The sequence below is a fragment of the Chrysoperla carnea genome, chromosome 1, assembly GCF_905475395.1.
Source record: "Chrysoperla carnea chromosome 1, inChrCarn1.1, whole genome shotgun sequence".
Classification (NCBI taxonomy): Eukaryota; Metazoa; Arthropoda; class Insecta; order Neuroptera; family Chrysopidae; genus Chrysoperla; species Chrysoperla carnea.
Genome location: NC_058337.1, coordinates 138,787,793 through 138,808,128, shown reverse-complemented (window position 1 = coordinate 138,808,128; position 20,336 = coordinate 138,787,793). Strand labels below are relative to the sequence as shown.

The 20,336-nt window shown below is 33.9% G+C and overlaps 2 protein-coding genes across 2 annotated transcripts; one reads left to right on the top strand and one right to left on the bottom strand.

Annotated features, from left to right (window-relative positions):
* Positions 1–285: 285 nt before the first annotated feature.
* Positions 286–11,699, top strand: LOC123295814. Its single transcript, XM_044877278.1, has 7 exons — positions 286–587; positions 642–929; positions 1,371–1,851; positions 1,911–2,212; positions 2,277–3,833; positions 6,347–7,079; positions 11,599–11,699. Exons 1-7 carry the CDS (start codon positions 291–293, stop codon positions 11,697–11,699), a joined length of 3,759 nt encoding a protein of 1,252 aa, XP_044733213.1. The 5' UTR covers positions 286–290.
* Positions 11,700–14,221: 2,522 nt separating this feature from the next.
* On the bottom strand, positions 14,222–15,418 carry LOC123295804. The gene has a single exon (XM_044877268.1). It carries the CDS (start codon positions 15,416–15,418, stop codon positions 14,222–14,224), a length of 1,197 nt encoding a protein of 398 aa, XP_044733203.1.
* Positions 15,419–20,336: the final 4,918 nt, after the last annotated feature.

Here is a 20,336-nt window from a genome sequence, read left to right as displayed (position 1 = left end):
TGTAAGTTAACTTTAGTGTTGAACGTTCGGTAACGTATATTTTGCTTAGTATTTGAAAATATAACGGTAAGTGTAAAATTTTTTAAATATTATTGTGAAACTTAAATATAATTTTTTGAAAGATGGACACCTACGAACGAAATGTTATGCAGACGCTAAACGTGGTACCTCAAGGTGGTAGCACTGATATGATGAAGAAAGTGGAGAGAGCGTTGAGGCTCATCAAGACGGTGGAGGAAGCTGAGCGATGGATGCTACTTAATAAGCAGAACATCCGCTTATTCAAAAAGATGTTGATGTTAAAGAAAGAAAATCCTCTGCGTCTTGAAGCTAATATTGGACTTTGTAAATCATACCAGCGGCAACTTCACCGACTGCGATTAGATTTAGTTAAGCAAGGTGGTGGTGTCACCAAAAAACAAAATCGACATCTAATCTGGGAGACAATTGAAACCCACCACCAGGGCAGGGTGAAGACTGGTATGATTACCAATTTGGATTATAAAGATCCAAATATATTTTTCAACCGGGCATTTCCAATGTTTAGAAGACACGTTCGGCGTGAGCTAGTGAATCATCCCCTCAAGGTAAGTAAAATTTAAGATTTATAATTTAAATAGTCTAATGAGATTTTATTTCAGGTGTATATTATGTTCACGGGCAATTTCATTAAGCCCATCACCAAAGAGGAGGATTTGAAAACTTTTATAACGTCGGCTAAGGAAATGTATCTGACAACGGACATGCAGGAGTGGTACATTGATCATGTCAAAAACTATTTGTTGAAAAAATTGGAAGAATTCCAGGAACGCGATAGCGGTTGGGCTCTTGACATGATCAAAAATATTCGAGTCCACATGAATAAGTACTCTCCGATCACAGCTGGAACATTTTGCGAACTACCATCTGCAATTAAATGTAGAAAAGCTGTGATTAATGTCCGGAATGATGACCAACACTGCTTTTTATGGTCGATAATGTCAGCACTTTACCCGGTTGAAAAGGATCCTCAACGTTTAACTAAGTACCAGCACTATAAATATCATTTAAAATTTGATGGATTAAAGTTTCCCATGTCTCTGGATCAAATTAATAAATTTGAAAAGATGAACCCGCATTTATCGATTAACGTGTACGGCTACAAAGATACGTTTCTACATGGTTTGGAAATTTTCCCTGTACGCGTTAGTTCGAACACTGCGGGGCAGAAAATTCATCTATTGGCTGTGGAGAATGGGAACAGTCACCACTTTTGCTGGATAAAAAATTTAGCAAAGTTGTGTCGATCGGGTGTAACAAAACACCGCCGCCAAATTTATTTATGTGATCGATGTCTCAACTATTTTGCTACAGAAGTCAAACTCCAACAGCATTCAGTAAATTGTGGTGAGAAAGAAGCGGTGCGGGTACGAATGCCTGAAACTGATGACGAGCGGTTCGTTGAGTTCAAAGATTTCAACAGCAAGGAACGTGTTGAGTATATGGTGTACGCTGACTTTGAGGCACTATTGGTACCACAACATCATGAAGACATGGAAATGGATCATGGGTCTTATACAAAAAATATTCAAAAACATGTACCCTACAGTGTAGGTTACTATGTTCATTGTACCCATGATCCCAACCAATCGTTTTATAAGGCATACCGTGGTGCTGATTGTGTCAAGTGGTTTGTTCATGAACTGGAACAAGTAGCGTACTCATTAGAGCAAAAAATAAAACACGTTAAACCAATGTATCCGCTCACCGTCGAACAAGAACTGGATTTTATGTCAGCAGAGAAGTGTCACATTTGTGGTAAAGATTTCGTATCCAATTCCATACGTGTTCGCGACCATTCACATCGCACAGGTAATGCAGGTTATTTATTATTTTTTAATTTCATCTAATTTTATATTAATCTATTTTAGGTATCTACCGTGGAGCAGCACACCAATTTTGTAATCTGCATTATCAAGATTCAAGGGTGATACCTGTTGTGATGCACAACTTAAGTGGATACGATTCGCATTTTATTATTGAAGCTCTGCTGACGGAAATCGACGGTCAAGTTGATGTGTTGCCCATCAACAAAGAAAAGTACATCAGTTTCACAAAGCACGTCTCGGACATTCAATTAAGATTCATTGATTCCTTCCGATTTCTCGCAGACAAGTTGGAAAATCTGGCCTCATATTTAGATAATGATAAAAAATCCATTTTACATAAAGAGGTAAATGATAAAAAATAATTAATTTTTAATACAGGGTTGTAATTTGTTTTTTAATTTTTTATAGGTCAGTAATGATGAACAATTTCAATTGCTAACGAGAAAAGGTGTATTTCCATATGAATACATGAGTAGCTGGGGACGTCTCCAAGAGACAAAATTACCACCAAAGGAGGCGTTCTACAGTGTGTTAACAGATGAACACATAACGGATGAGGATTATAACCATGCGATACAGGTATGGAACACATTCAATTTACATACACTAGGTGATTATTCAGACCTGTATATGAAAACTGATGTGTTACTACTTGCGGATATTTTTGAAAATTTCCGTAACACTTGTATTCATAGCTATAGTCTCGATCCTAGTCACTATTACACACTTCCTGGCTATACGTGGAGCGCCATGTTGAAATACACCAATATCAAATTGGAATTGTTCACGGATATTGATGACTTGTTGTTTATCGAGAAAGGAATCAGAGGCGGTGTAAGTCAATGTTCTAATCGCTATGCTAAGGCAAACAATAAGTACATGGAAGAGGGGTATGATAAAACTCAAGAAGATGTCTACCTTATGTATTATGATGTGGTGAACCTATATGGTGCAGCAATGTGTGGATACCTACCAACAGGAAATTTTAAGTGGGTCGACACACCAAACATCGAGGATGTTGCAGATGATTCACCAGTCGGGTACATTTTAGAAGTAGACCTTGAAATACCCCAACATCTACATGATAACTTTAGCGATTTACCGCCATGTCCGGAGACAACGAAACCACCTGGATCAAAACAAAAATATCTTCTGTCAACCCTTTACAATAAGACCAACTATGTCGTGCACTACAGGAATTTAAAACTGTATACACAACTCGGTGTTAAGGTAACAAAATACCACCGTGTGTTACAATTCGATCAATCTGCATGGTTGAAACCATATATTGATTTCAATACCGAGATGCGCAAGAACGCCTCAAATGAGTTTGAAAAAGCATTATTCAAACTCATGATTAATGCCATCTTCGGTAAAACCATGGAGAATGTGAGGAAACATCGGGTTGTGTACATACGAAAAAATTGGGATGGAAAACATGGTGTGAAGAAATTAATTGCCAATCCCAATTTTCACAGTATGATGGTGCTCGACAATGACGTCAGTATTGTTGAAATGAAAAAATCACAGATACGTTTCAACAAACCCATCTACATAGGCTTCACAATTTTAGACATATCGAAAACGTTTGTGTATGACTTCCACTACAACTACATGTACCAACGGTACAACCCCACAAATGTCAGGTTATTATACACAGACACCGATAGTCTAATTTATAGCGTGAAAAATACTGACGTCTATGAGGTCATGAAACAGGATATTAATCGTTTTGATACGGCTGACTATGCACCCGACAACATCTATGGTATGCCACTACGTAATAAGAAAGTCAAGGGTTTAATGTCCGATGAAAATAATGGTGATGTTATGCTAGAATTTGTCGGATTACGTAGCAAAATGTATGCTATTCGGGTGCAAAATAAAAAAGAGACTAAACGATCCAAGGGTCTCAAGAAGTCAGCTATCCGAAAACTTACTTTTGAGGACTATAAGAGTAGAAGAGTCAGCCCACTCCTGGCGCAAAAGAATGGTACACTTTTCAAAAAAGGGCAAACCTAGGTGAATGTGGGAAACCTCGGTTGAATGCGAAGTTGGAGGGGATAGATGACGTCATTGACCAATAGTAGCGCTGTAAAAATCAAAATGGCGTTGGGAGGTGTGGTGGGGTGAGGAATGGCTAAACGGGGGGTTGGCTTCAACCAATAGTGGCGGAGAGTGAACAGGGGGCGGGACGTAAGGGCAAACCTAGGTGAATGTTGGAAACCTCGGCATTGACCAATAGTAAATCAAGATGGCGTCGGGAGGTGTGGTGGAGGAGAATAATGGCTGCCTAAGCATTGATGACGTCATTGGCTTTGACCAATAGTGGCGGAGAGTGAACGGGGGGCGGGACGTTGACATTAGTCAGCAATTTTCAAGAATATGTTAATTTGACCTTGAAAAATATTGTAATTTGACACTTTAAATATACATGATAAAATTCAAGATACGTGACCGGATGTTAATATTTTTTTATGATTAAGCAATGTAATATGACACTTGAAATTTACATAATAAAAATACATGTTCAAACTTGTTTGAATGGACTTTGATCTTAAAATAATTTTACACGTGTCAGCAATTTTCAAGAATATGTTAATTTGACCTTGAAAAATATGATATCATCATCTTGTAACAAGTTCAAACTTGTTTGAAATAATTTTACATGTGTCAAAACACGTGACCGGATGCTAATATTTTTTTATGATTAAGCAATGTAATATGACACTTGAACGTGTTAGATAATAATTTGCAAATCTGAATTCCAAGAAAAGAATATTATGAGTCAGCAATTTTCAAAAATATGTTGAAATAGATATCATCTAACCTTGAAAAATATTGTAATTTGACACTTTAAGTATACACGATAAAATTCAAGATACGTGACCGGATGTTAATATTTTTTTATTGAATCAGCAATATAATATGACACTTGAAATTTACATAATAAAAATACATGTTTAAACTTGTTTGAACTTGTTTAAACTTGTCTGAATTCCAAGAAAAAATAATTAGTTTGAATTACGATTATAAAAATATCAAATTACAACTTTTTTAGTGGGGGGGATAATGCTATAAAAAGTGATGTACGTAGCTGTTGAAGTATCTCTTTTGAAATTCACCTTTGCTTCAGTTAGTTTTTCTGCATATATTTTTTACATTATTTTTATTATTATTATTATTATTATTATTATTATTATTATTATTATTATTATTATTATTATTATTATTATTATTATTATTATTATTATTATTATTATTATTATTATTATTATCATTATTATTTTGTTTTTGGTATATTTATTATTCTAAACTTAGTCTATATATTTTATACAAAAAACAAATATTACTCAGTTGTAAGTTAACTTTAGTGTTGAACGTTCGGTAACGTATATTTTGCTTAGTATTTGAAAATATAACGGTAAGTGTATAAATTTTTTAAATAATATTGTGAAACTTAAATATAATTTTTTTGAAAGATGGACACCTACGAACAAAATGTTATGCAGACGCTAAACATGGTACCTCAAGGTGGTAGCACTGATATGATGAAGAAAGTGGAGAGAGCGTTGAGGCTCATCAAGACGGTGGAGGAAGCTGAGCGATGGATGATACTTAATAAGCAGAACATCCGCTTATTCAAAAAGATGTTGATGTTAAAGAAAGAAAATCCTCTGCGTCTTGAAGCTAATATTGGACTTTGTAAATCATACCAGCGGCAACTTCACCGACTGCGATTAGATTTAGTTAAACAAGGTGGTGGAGTCACCAAAAAACAAAATCGACATCTAATCTGGGAGACAATTGAAACCCACCATCAGGGCAGGGTGAAGACTGGTATGATTACAAATTTGGATTATAAAGATCCAAATATATTTTTCAACCGGGCATTTCCAATGTTTAGAAGACACGTTCGGCGTGAGCTAGTGAAGCATCCCCTCAAGGTAAGTAAAATTTAAGATTTATAATTTAAATAGTCTAATGAGATTTTATTTCAGGTGTATATTATGTTCACGGGCAATTTTATTAAGCCCATCACCAAAGAGGAGGATTTGAAAACTTTTATAACGCCGGCCAAGGAAATGTATCTGACAACGGACATGCAGGAGTGGTACACTGATCATGTCAAAAACTATTTGTTGAAAAAATTGGAAGAATTCCAGGAACGCGATAGCGGTTGGGCTCTTGACATGATCATAAATATTCGAGTCCACATGAATAAGTACTCTCCGATCACAGCTGGAACATTTTGCGAACTACCATCTGCAATTAAATGTAGAAAAGCTGTGATTAATGTCCGGAATGATGACCAACACTGCTTTTTATGGTCGATAATGTCAGCACTTTACCCGGTTGAAAAGGATCCTCAACGCTTGAATAAGTACCCGCACTATAGTCATCATTTGAAATATGATGGATTAAAGTTTCCCATGTCTCTGGATCAAATTAATAAATTTGAAAAGATGAACCCGCAGCTATCGATTAACGTGTACGGCTACAAAGATACGTTTCTACGTGATTTAGAAATTTTCCCTGTACGCGTTAGTTCGAACACTGCGGGGCAGAAAATTCATCTACTGGCTGTGGAGAATGGGAACAGTCACCACTTTTGCTGGATAAAAAATTTAGCAAAGTTGAGTCGATCGAGTGTAAAGAGTGATAGGCATAAAATTTATTTATGTGATCGATGTCTCAACTATTTTGCTACAGAAGTCAAACTCCAACAGCATTCAGTAAATTGTGGTGAGAAAGAAGCAGTGCGGGTACGAATGCCTGAAACTGATGATGAGCGGTTCGTTGAGTTCAAAGATTTCAACAGCAAGGAACGTGTTGAGTATATGGTGTACGCTGACTTTGAGGCGTTATTGGTACCACAACATCATGAAGACATGGAAATGGATCATGGGTCTTATACAAAAAATATTCAAAAACATGTACCCTACAGTGTAGGTTACTATGTTCATTGTACCCATGATCCCAACCAATCGTTTTATAAGGCATACCGTGGTGCTGATTGTGTCAAGTGGTTTGTTCATGAACTGGAACAAGTAGCGTACTCATTAGAGCAAAAAATAAAACACGTTAAACCAATGTATCCGCTCACCGTCGAACAAGAACTGGATTTTATGTCAGCAGAGAAGTGTCACATTTGTGGTAAAGATTTCGTATCCAATTCCATACGTGTTCGCGACCATTCACATCGCACAGGTAATGCAGGTTATTTATTATTTTTTAATTTCATCTAATTTTATATTAATCTATTTTAGGTATCTACCGTGGAGCAGCACACCAATTTTGTAATCTGCATTATCAAGATTCAAGGGTGATACCTGTTGTGATGCACAACTTAAGTGGATACGATTCGCATTTTATTATTGAAGCTCTGCTGACGGAAATCGACGGTCAAGTTGATGTGTTGCCCATCAACAAAGAAAAGTACATCAGTTTCACAAAGCACGTCTCGGACATTCAATTAAGATTCATTGATTCCTTCCGATTTCTCGCAGACAAGTTGGAAAATCTGGCCTCATATTTAGATAATGATAAAAAATCCATTTTACATAAAGAGGTAAATGATAAAAAATAATTAATTTTTAATACAGGGTTGTAATTTGTTTTTTAATTTTTTATAGGTCAGTAATGATGAACAATTTCAATTGCTAACGAGAAAAGGTGTATTTCCATATGAATACATGAGTAGCTGGGGACGTCTCCAAGAGACAAAATTACCACCAAAGGAGGCGTTCTACAGTGTGTTAACAGATGAACACATAACGGATGAGGATTATAACCATGCGATACAGGTATGGAACACATTCAATTTACATACACTAGGTGATTATTCAGACCTGTATATGAAAACTGATGTGTTACTACTTGCGGATATTTTTGAAAATTTCCGTAACACTTGTATTCATAGCTATAGTCTCGATCCTAGTCACTATTACACACTTCCTGGCTATACGTGGAGCGCCATGTTGAAATACACCAATATCAAATTGGAATTGTTCACGGATATTGATGACTTGTTGTTTATCGAGAAAGGAATCAGAGGCGGTGTAAGTCAATGTTCTAATCGCTATGCTAAGGCAAACAATAAGTACATGGAAGAGGGGTATGATAAAACTCAAGAAGATGTCTACCTTATGTATTATGATGTGGTGAACCTATATGGTGCAGCAATGTGTGGATACCTACCAACAGGAAATTTTAAGTGGGTCGACACACCAAACATCGAGGATGTTGCAGATGATTCACCAGTCGGGTACATTTTAGAAGTAGACCTTGAAATACCCCAACATCTACATGATAACTTTAGCGATTTACCGCCATGTCCGGAGACAACGAAACCACCTGGATCAAAACAAAAATATCTTCTGTCAACCCTTTACAATAAGACCAACTATGTCGTGCACTACAGGAATTTAAAACTGTATACACAACTCGGTGTTAAGGTAACAAAATACCACCGTGTGTTACAATTCGATCAATCTGCATGGTTGAAACCATATATTGATTTCAATACCGAGATGCGCAAGAACGCCTCAAATGAGTTTGAAAAAGCATTATTCAAACTCATGATTAATGCCATCTTCGGTAAAACCATGGAGAATGTGAGGAAACATCGGGTTGTGTACATACGAAAAAATTGGGATGGAAAACATGGTGTGAAGAAATTAATTGCCAATCCCAATTTTCACAGTATGATGGTGCTCGACAATGACGTCAGTATTGTTGAAATGAAAAAATCACAGATACGTTTCAACAAACCCATCTACATAGGCTTCACAATTTTAGACATATCGAAAACGTTTGTGTATGACTTCCACTACAACTACATGTACCAACGGTACAACCCCACAAATGTCAGGTTATTATACACAGACACCGATAGTCTAATTTATAGCGTGAAAAATACTGACGTCTATGAGGTCATGAAACAGGATATTAATCGTTTTGATACGGCTGACTATGCACCCGACAACATCTATGGTATGCCACTACGTAATAAGAAAGTCAAGGGTTTAATGTCCGATGAAAATAATGGTGATGTTATGCTAGAATTTGTCGGATTACGTAGCAAAATGTATGCTATTCGGGTGCAAAATAAAAAAGAGACTAAACGATCCAAGGGTCTCAAGAAGTCAGCTATCCGAAAACTTACTTTTGAGGACTATAAGCGGTGTTTGCTTGAGAACCGTAACTTTTACCGTGTTCAGCAAAGCATCCAATCCAAGCGACACCGCTTACATACCATCAAACAGCAGAAAGTGGGCTTATCACCATTTGACCAAAAACGATACATTACTCACAATTCATGTGAAACAAAACCATGGGGCCACTATAGCATTATTTGTTGAGTGTAAGTATTTTATATTTTATGTTTTTAATATTTAGCTAATTTTTGCTGTTGTTTCAGAAATGTGTCCTGCTGTTGTGATGATCCTCAAAGTGGTTCGGTATTGTGATAGGTGTACAAACAATTGATAGAGTAGTGCGCATGAACAATTGATAGAGTAGTGGTGGGGGTGTCAAAAAAACTGATAGTTAGGTAGAATTATTGTAGAAAACAATTTAGTGTTAGTTTAAACATACAAAATGCAAGACTTTGATAATCATAATAGTGATAACAACTGTATTGTTAATATGATTAAAGATAATTGTAGTTTAAGTACTATAAACAATGTGTTAACAAAGTATTTTAAAACATCGGTTAATATGGCAATTAAATGTGGTCGACCGGAAACTTTAAACTACCTTATTGATAAGGTAGAACAAATGGACTTAGAAGTGAAATTTTCCCCATCGTCAGACGATGAAGACAAACAAATTTGGAACTGGATTTTAAAAAATATCCACTCTGGACAAAAAGATGGAATTGTAGGACTATCCATTTTTGAACAATCTTACTACAGTGTATTTACATCAGACGAGTTATCCGACTATGTTCAAGTGAAAGAAATAATTGAAAATTATCTTATGAAGAAAGATGATGATGATGACAATGGACACTTTTCAGAATAATAATTATAATGTATTTTCGATAATTTATAAATATATATTTTTTAAATATTATTATAATACAACTCTGTTTTTATATGTTATAGATAAAATTTTACAATAAAAATAATATTTTTACAATGTGATATTTTTTATTTATTTATTTATTTTTTTTTTTATAAAACACAAATATGTTCGCAAAAACGGTCCACTATAACAAATTTTTTATTGTTACAAGTATGTTCATAAAAACGTTCCACTATAAAAGGAGACTTTTTTTATCAATATATGAATCGTGTAAAGAGTCGAACCCTAGCCACCGGACTTTAACTTTGGATCCGCGTTTAGCTAAGACCTTTTCCACTAAATAAATGTTTGGATCGTGAACTTTTTGTAATTCTTCGGCATAGAAACCACCCTTTATATCTTCGTTGTTGTAGTCCTTCAGTAAATATGTTCTTGGGTTTGTAAGTTTCACCTCGCGAATGGTGAATATTTCTGGTGTCCATGATGGATGAAAACCACGAGCAAACGTCGTTCTAAATTTACTTATCCTTACATGATCACCAACTGTAAATTTTTGTTTTGGACCCACCATCTTAATATGATTGTATGAATCTTTTAAAATCCGTTTTTCGTTTCGTGTATTGACTTGTGATGGCTTCATCCTGATTGTCCGATGGTATGAATTATTGTACTGTTTAATCAATTCCGGTAATACTTTTATCCATTTATAATTACCATACAAACTGAAATGTTTGTACATCATCGATTTCAGTGTGCGTATAAATCTCTCTACAATACACGCCTTTTTAGTTGAATATACAGAATAATGGTTTATGTTGTACTCTTTCATCAATCTCTTAAATTTTTCATTATAAAATTCCGTACCATTATCAGTTTGAAGGTTTTTAGGTGTACGATCTTTTATAATCTGTTCCATGGCATTAGTGACATCCACCGCACTCTTGGACTTTAGTGGTATAGCCCAGCTATATTTGGAGAAGCAATCGATGACCACCAAAATATATTTAAAGTTGGTATTTTGTCTTGCATACGGGATCATTTCTACCAAATCAGCTTGAAATAAATCATTGAATCCCTTAATGATTACACGCCTTCTTGGATAATTACGTCGAGCTGGTTTATGTAGCTCATTCACAACAATTCGTCTTTTATCCATCTATTAATTTATATTTTATACCAATGTCAACATATAATAACATGGAATCAGAGTTTGTAGTCATGAAACTTTTAGGAATACCAAACGTTAAATAATCGTTTGATTTTAATGTATTCAGTTTATTTTTATCTATAATAGTATCGTTTTTGAAGACCTCACAGTATGTTGGTTTAATATCTAAATGATGTATCATCACAGAGATTGGGAATCTAAATACATAAACTCTTGTATTATTTTCCAATATATACCATGCAAAATCAGCAGTTGGATCTGAATAAAATTTTGTTGGTTGTGTATTACGTATTGATATTCGAAAATAACCATTTAATTTTTTCAGACTCTCGTTAAATATTTCAGTAGTGTTATTGATTTTATCACTAACATGATTGATAAGGGTGTATAAATCCACAGCATCAGTTGAAAATTCTGGACTTGCTACATTACTTATTTTTTTATTTTTTGCGTCAAAGTATGATTCTTCATCATCTAATGACAAACACTGCCCAAGACTTTCCAAGTTCACAACATCTTGCTTATTTATAGGTTTCCCAACATTCACAATTCGTCTTTGTTTTGCATCAAAGCAATTATTTCCAACATTACATCGAAGTATTGATTCATTATGTGATGTATATGAATCTTGATAATTTTTGAGGAGAGAACATCCAAATTTATCTATACCATTCATAATGAGTTCTCAATAGGTTATGATGTAATTTAAATAATTACATATAATAAATATAAAATCTAAACAGGTCTAATAAGAAACAGCTTGGTTTAATACTGGTCTGTATCTAAACAGGTCTGTTTAATACTGATCTGTATCTGTTTAATACTGGTTTTGACCTGTTTAATACTGATCTGTATCTGTTTAATACTGGTCTGTATCTGTTTAATACTGGTTTTGACCTGTTTAATACTGGTTTTGACCTGTTTAATACTGGTTTTAACCTGTTTAATACAGGTCTGTATCTGTTTAATACTGGTTTTAACCTGTTTAATACTGGTCTGTATCTGTTTAATACTGGTTTTAACCTGTTTAATACTGGTTTTGACCTGTTTAATACTGATCTGTATCTTTTAATACTGGTTTTGACCTGTTTAATACTGGTCTGTATCTGTTTAATACTGGTTTTGACCTGTTTAATACTGGTCTGTATCTGTTTAATACTGGTTTTAACCTGTTTAAAACTGGTCTGTATCTGTTTAATACTGGTTTTGACCTGTTTAATACTGGTCTGTATCTGTTTAATACTGGTCTGTATCTGTTTAATACTGGTTTTAACCTGTTTAATACTGGTCTGTATCTGTTTAATACTGGTTTTAACCTGTTTAATACTGGTCTGTATCTGTTTAATACTGGTTTTAACCTGTTTAATACTGGTCTGTATCTGTTTAATACTAGTCTGTTTAGAAACCAATCTGGTTTTCAGTATATTATATTTTCTTCCCTTAACTCTTGTATCAAACTATTGATTTCATTTTGATGGCTGAAATTTCCCGCGTCACGTGATGCGCATAACAGCCGTAATCTGTCGCAAAGTTCGTCGATTGTATTCCAGTACACATAATCTATGGGATTATTAGTTACTCGTGATAATGTTAGACCGCTACCAGAAGCAGGAGCCGATGGGTATAGATGTTTCTTAATGATTTTTTTATACTTTAAACCTCTAGTTCCTTGAATTTGACCCCGAGAGTCATAATTCCGTCTATAAGCGTTTGTTGATGTTACAATTTCTAAATAGTTACGCATGTCTTGCTCTGAATAATGTTTTGGTATCTGTTTTACTAAAAGCTCATATAAACCTGATGTCCCGTCGTACCATTTTTCGTTGACTTGTATATCGTTATGCTTAATGTGAACAACTGAATTACCTACATATAATCTATCAGCAGCATTATCATAACGTAATCCGTAAATATTATCGATAAGCTTATCATCTTTATTCGATAATATAAAATAAATGTATTTACCGGCCATATCTCCATAAGTCTTTGTAAAATGCTGAAGTGCATGCTGATTATTCTCTGGTGATTTTATAATCTCCCTAAATACAACATCAGGAGTGTGTAATGCATCATCCTCATAGGTGTCTGATAGATTTTGTTTTGTGACTACTGGAGTATCTTCAAATAATTTTCGAGCCTTCATTGGCGTATAATTTAATAGTTCATCTTTATTATCTTCTAAGGTATCATCTTCTATCTTGCGTTTTATATTAATTCGAGTAAAATCGTTTTTGTTCTCTTGTTTTTCTACTAGCTGATTCAACGGATCAGTGATGGGCTTAAATGTTTTTTCTAATGAAATGGTCGCTGTTTGTTCATCAGCTTTGAGTGCGTTATACTTTTTCTGTATAATATCGCTCAACTTAGCTAGCTGTTTCGTTGTCTGAAGCATGTTATCACATGAAAGCTCACAAGTTAAATGACCTATACAGTTGATAAACAGCGCTTAATAACCTAACAAGTATCATCAATCAACCTATATAATATGCTCTTTATAAGGAATAATAAATCAACTTGTACTACAGATAAGATAAAAAAAAAATTTTATTTAAAAAAAATTACAATTTTAGATTAAAACAAAATACAAAATATGAATAAAGACAATTATTTTATTTTTTAATATTATTTATTGTTAAAACTTTTTTAATCATTAACACTAATTTATCAACAACAAGCACCTCCGTATAAAGATCTATTAAAAAAATAATGTAATAAATACATAATAATATTTGTAGTACAATGTTTATGTTGATAGATGCATAGAGCTTTTGATACACTGTCATTCTTATGGAGTGGTTTTCCACCATCCAAATTTTCAATGTGGACTGCCCTTGTTGAATTTCGAATTAATTTTTTAATCCAAATTTTCTTTTCTTCACCTTTGCAGTATATTACATTATGATTAGCAATATGTGTTAAAATGGTTGATAACTCGCAATAATCGGTGGCTCCTTGATTCCAGTATAAGCCATGGTAATTATTTGAGAGCCAAATTGTTTGTTTCTTATCTGAATCACTTAATGTGTTAAATGGAAATGGTGGTTTGAATACATAATGTCCAAAATGGTTCCCATTTGTATCCACAAAACTAAGTTCTTTAACGATGAATTCATTGTTTACTTTGAAACCCTGTACGTCCACTATGTACGCCATTTTAAACTACTCTATTCACAATATTCGTGAGTGGATTGTATTTAAATAATCGATCATGGAACACTATACAATACGCACGCGTTTTAGCAGGGAAATTAACACTAGCTTCAAACTCAACGCGCAAGTCCACTGTTGTAGATTTAAGTGACTCTGGGTGCTTAGAACAGTCAATGACAAATAGAGGTGATTTATTTATAAACGTTTCTTTATCTAGCAATGGTTCTGTTATAGAGCGTCTATAGTACGATTTTTGAAAATTACAATACATTTCATACAGTAACGCTGTTTGATTATTTGTGTAATTTAGATTCAAATTCACATATGGGTAGGCTTCACCATTTAAATAGACTTTCAAATTTGTTATGTTACAATGGTCAAACTGACTGGAATCTTTTAAAATGTTGCGGTCACGATTTGTTTGGAAACAGATAACAGCGTAGTTAGGACATTCTACACTAGTTTTAACACTCCACACATGTCTATCAGTTAATGGTAGTTCTGGTATAAGTAGACATTCCATTGATCGAAACCATAACCTCAAATCATCATTTTGATTGACTAAGTTGTATAATTCGACTCGCATTTTATCAGACACTTTAACGTATGGAACACACCATTCTAATTTGTTGATTTTAATTTTAGGTTTGCTTGTTGCGACAGTTGAGGTAAAACAATTAATATCATCATTTGCACGAACAATAACGATTTCTTGTTTCATGTTTACGAGAATTTTAGGATAATCTTCAAAAAAACCCATATACATTTTCAACGGAATACGAACATTGAAGTAACCAGCAGCATTCTTTTTAAAATTTTCACCAAAGCCAGCATTCTCTAAAGCTTTACTTTGATTTTCGTTTAGGGATAGATAGTTTTTTATAGTACTAACGATGCCTACGTTATTAATCACATCAATTACCTTACCACCAATTTCATAACGAATTTCATGAAACATAAATGATATAGCATTCGATATGAAGCTGGCTACATTTGTATCATCATCATCAGTCACTTGACCTTCGATATTTAAAACACTTTCACTTGGTAATGTGTACAAGTCTTGTGATTGAATGCAAATTCTACTCTCATCGCTTGATTCAAATTTCGATGAATTATAAGCTTGGTGGTTGTGATACTCTAGTCCTGTAATAACATTATCGTACTCAGGTACATTGGTCACTTCTAGTATTTCTGCCATTCTTCTTCTTCTTCTTAATACAATTGAATTTTATTCGTATAACTGATTTCTTTATTTTAAACCAGCAACTAAATTTTACCCAACAATTGGCCGTTTTAGTTTTAAACCAATTGATTGAAGAAATTTTCTATTTTCGTATGATAACTGTTTGTGATTATTTATTCTATTGTTGCTCGATTGAGGTTGTTTTATGAGACGGTTTGTAGAAACACTGCCTCCAGCATAACGTGTAGGATGATTAAATACAAAACCCATTATATCTTTTTCAAGTGTAATCCAATTGTAATGTTTTCACCTCGAAAGTTAACTAATTTACCAGTTTGGTCCACTAACGTGAGCGTAATGTTGCTTATAGTTTGACAGTTGATTGGTAAATAAATAACATTCATAGGATGTATCACAATTTTATAACCTGGTGGTAGATTTGGTGAAAAATGAAACAATGTGTGACTGATTTCATTGTTATGATACGATCCATTTGTAATATTACATTGAACATAAATTGTTTCTACAGGTAAAATATTAACTGTATTGTCACTTTCATGTCTTTTATTTGCATCTAGTTTTCGTTTATTAAATCCCAACATGCGACAAACAGAATCTGATGGTTCACAGTTTATTATCACGGTACACTTTATTTCACATTTTAATGTATTTGTATTAGCATTTATTTGTAGTGTCACCTCATCGCCTACAGCTTCTTTTAAATAACGTTCAATATCTTCAACTTCATAAGATCCTGGTGGTATTTCTATAACTTTATCATCGTAATAAAACATGTTATTGTGGCTGTGTATATTAGGTATGGAATTGTACCCTTGTAAATCTACTAGACCCATTTCATAATTTTCATTTTTATCTAATTCAATTGGTGGAGAATAGTCTGTTGTTAAAAAAGAGCTATTCCCTGTAAATGTAAGCATGTATGACATCTTGATTTTGAATGAAGTGAATACAAGACTTGCTGGTTTATTTATTTAATAAAAATTGTATACATAGATGTCCACAAATCGGAGTATTAAACTGTTGTTGTCTATCAAAATTATATTGAATGTCACATCCGTTAAAATATTTAATTACTTCCACTGGCGGTCTCAAATTTCCAAAACTATCATAATAGATGACACTTCGATTGTACTTTTTATATGCCGTCCAGTGTGTACCACTATTTTTGGATACATCATGGTTGATAATTCCTGTTTCATATTTATATGGTCTTTTGGGTAGGGTGTCACGCATAAAAACACCACGAAAATACGGAATTTTAAATTGTTTAGCATACGCACGTAGCTCCGTATCGTAAAGTGCTCTACGTGGTAGCGTTTCAATTAGTTTTTTGCTAAATATAATCCCATGCCTTTGTTGTACGGTCTTAAATACAAGCCTTTACCCATTGCTATAGCTTCCATTGTTTTGTTGTGTCTTTGACTCTCATTAAGTTGATCACGAGCACTTTTATAATTTGTAACGGCTTTAGCAATACCCGACGCTCCACCAGCCAAAGCACCTAAAGCAGAGAGTCCTGCGAATATTGGAATTAATGGAAGTACACCACCAGACTTTGGAACTGGTATTACACGTGTGGGTGCTTTAATACGTTGACCTCGCACGGCTGCTTTTGCTATTTTTACAGCTGCTTTTAAGTCCGTTGGTTGTGATTTTTTCAATGCATTTCGTGCCTTTCGCACTGATGCTGTAAAGTTTATAGTTTTCTTTGTCTTTTTCATCTTTTTCTTTTTTAATCCCATACCAAGTGAAGTTTTTGCCTTCATGGCGCCTGTAACGAATAAAGCGGATGCTTTTTCACCAATTGTTGAATCAGATGCTTTGGCACGTTTCCAAGCGGCTTCCGCTAATTGTTTATCTGCTAGATGACGCTCCTTTAAGTCTTTACTTTTTGAATATGCTATATCATGTACCATACAAGCCTGATCCAATGCGTTTTTTGGTTTATCACCACGCGCTAATCGTTCTGCCAGCTTAGTTCCAGGTCCACAATATTGATAAGTTGGTATGTGTAACTCAAACGGTAATTTATTTATAAGTGTGTTAACAATACCTCTTCCTTTGTGTTGTTGCTTCTGATGTGACATACTACTAAATGATTTAAACAATTAAGTTCACATATATTTAAATGTTTATAAAATGGGTTGTATTGAAATTTTAGTCTTAGTTACATTAAAAATGCGTTTTCATAAACAACAACCCGCTCTGAGTGTTGAAAATTTAATACCAGAAAATACAGACACACAAACATATCATGGTCCTCTATTTTCAGATTCACTACGAACAATAATATGTGGCCCTAGTGGTTGTGGTAAAACCAATGTTATGTTGAATTTAATTTATGATGAAAACGGTTTACGCTTTGAAAACATTTATGTGTACAGTAAATCTCTTTACCAACCGAAATATCAATTACTAGAAGAGACTTTAAAATTAGTGGAAGGGGTTGGATATTTTCCATTTAGTGATACTAGTGAAATTCTTAGTCCGAATGAAGCTCGAGAAAAAAGTCTTTTCATTTTTGATGATGTGAGCTGTCATTCACAACAGAGAATTAGAGAATACTTTAGTATGGGCCGTCATCGAAAAATTGATTGTTTCTACCTATGTCAGAGCTACGCACGTGTTCCAAAGCATAACATAAGGGACAATGTTAATTGCTTGGTGTTATTCAAAACGGACGAAATGAATCTAAAACACATATTCTACGATCATGTTGGCTCTGATATGAATTTTCAAAAATTTTATGATTTATGTCGACATTGTTGGAGTTCACCAAATGGATTTGTTGTAATAATGAAAAATTTCTCTATGAATGCAGGTCGTTATAGGAATGGATTTGATGAATTTATTGAACTGTAGTGTCACCAATACTTTGTGTGTTTTTTCAGATTCATAATAATAATTTTTTTCTGTAAATTTTTTTTAAAATGTAAATTTTAATCATTAATAAATAAAAAAAAAATATTTATAAGATTTTTATTAAATAAAACCTTTATTCTAATCTCATAACACGTGTAAAATTATTTTAAGATCTAATGCGATTCAAACAAGTTTAAACATGTTCAAACAAGTTTGAACATGTATTTTTATTCAAACAAGTTTGAACATGTATTTTTATTCAAACAAGTTTGAACTTGTAACAGGATGATGATATCATATTTTTCAAGGTCAAATTAACATATTCTTGAGAATAGCTGACACGTGTAAAATTATTTTAAGATCAAAGTCCATTCAAACAAGTTTGAACATGTATTTTTATTATGTAAATTTCAAGTGTCATATTACATTGCTTAATCATAAAAAAATATTAACATCCGGTCACGTATCTTGAATTTTATCGTGTATACTTAAAGTGTCAAATTACAATATTTTTCAAGGTTAGATGATATCTATTTCAACATATTCTTGAAAATTGCTGACTCATAATATTCTTTTCTTGGAATTCAGATTTGCAAATTATTATCTAACACGTTCAAGTGTCATATTACATTGCTTAATCATAAAAAAATATTAGCATCCGGTCACGTGTTTTGACACATGTAAAATTATTTCAAACAAGTTTGAACTTGTTACAAGATGATGATATCATATTTTTCAAGGTCAAATTAACATATTCTTGAAAATTGCTGACACGTGTGAAATTATTTTAAGATCAAAGTCCATTCAAACAAGTTTGAACATGTATTTTTATTATGTAAATTTCAAGTGTCATATTACATTGCTTAATCATAAAAAAATATTAACATCCGGTCACGTGTTTTGAATTTTATCATGTATATTTAAAGTGTCAAATTACAATATTTTTCAAGGTCAAATTAACATATTCTTGAAAATTGCTGACTAATGTCAACGTCCCGCCCCCCGTTCACTCTCCGCCACTATTGGTCAAAGCCAATGACGTCATCAATGCTTAGGCAGCCATTATTCTCCTCCACCACACCTCCCGACGCCATCTTGATTTACTATTGGTCAATGCCGAGGTTTCCAACATTCACCTAGGTTTGCCCTTACGTCCCGCCCCCTGTTCACTCTCCGCCACTATTGGTTGAAGCCAACCCCCCGTTTAGCCATTCCTCACCCCACCACACCTCCCAACGCCATTTTGATTTTTACAGCGCTACTATTGGTCAATGACGTCATCTATCCCCTCCAACTTCGCATTCAACCGAGGTTTCCCACATTCACCTAGGTTTGCCCTTTTTTGAAAAGTGTACCATTCTTTTGCGCCAGGAGTGGGCTGACTCTTCTACTTATAAGCGGTGTTTGCTTGAGAACCGTAACTTTTACCATGTTCAGCAAAGCATCCAATCCAAGCGACACCGCTTACATACCATCAAACAGCAGAAAGTGGGCTTATCACCATTTGACCAAAAACGATACATTACTCACAATTCATGTGAAACAAAACCATGGGGCCACTATAGCATTATTTGTTGAGTGTAAGTATTTTATATTTTTTGTTTTTAATATTTAGCTAATTTTTGCTGTTGTTTCAGAAATGTGTCCTGCTGTTGTGATGATCCTCAAAGTGGTTCGGTATTGTGATAGGTGTACAAACAATTGATAGAGTAGTGCGCATGAACAATTGATAGAGTAGTGGTGGGGGTGTAAAAAAAATCTGATAGTTAGGTAGAATTATTGTAGAAAACAATTTAGTGTTAGTTTAAACATACAAAATGCAAGACTTTAGTAATCATAATAGTGATAACAACTGTATTGTTAATATGATTAAAGATAATTGTAGTTTAAGTACTTTAAACAATGTGTTAACAAAGTATTTTAAAACATTGGTTAATATGGCAATTAAATGTGGTCGACCGGAAACTTTAAACTACCTTATTGATAAGGTAGAACAAATGGACTTAGAAGTGAAATTTTCCCCATCGTCAGACGATGAAGACAAACAAAA

What these genes read in the sequence shown, in the direction of transcription:
- LOC123295814 (XM_044877278.1), top strand. Translation starts at nt 291, where the DNA reads ATGTTGATGTTAAAGAAAGAAAATCCTCTGCGTCTTGAAGCTAATATT. An exon ending in TAGTGAATCATCCCCTCAAG is followed by an intron (nt 588 to 641) that starts GTAAGTAAAATT and finishes ATTTTATTTCAG; the next exon opens with GTGTATATTATGTTCACGGG. An exon ending in CGACCATTCACATCGCACAG is followed by an intron (nt 7,080 to 11,598) that starts GTAATGCAGGTT and finishes GCTTATTTATAG; the next exon opens with GTTTCCCAACATTCACAATT.
- LOC123295804 (XM_044877268.1), bottom strand. Translation starts at nt 15,418, where the DNA reads ATGGCAGAAATACTAGAAGTGACCAATGTACCTGAGTACGATAATGTT.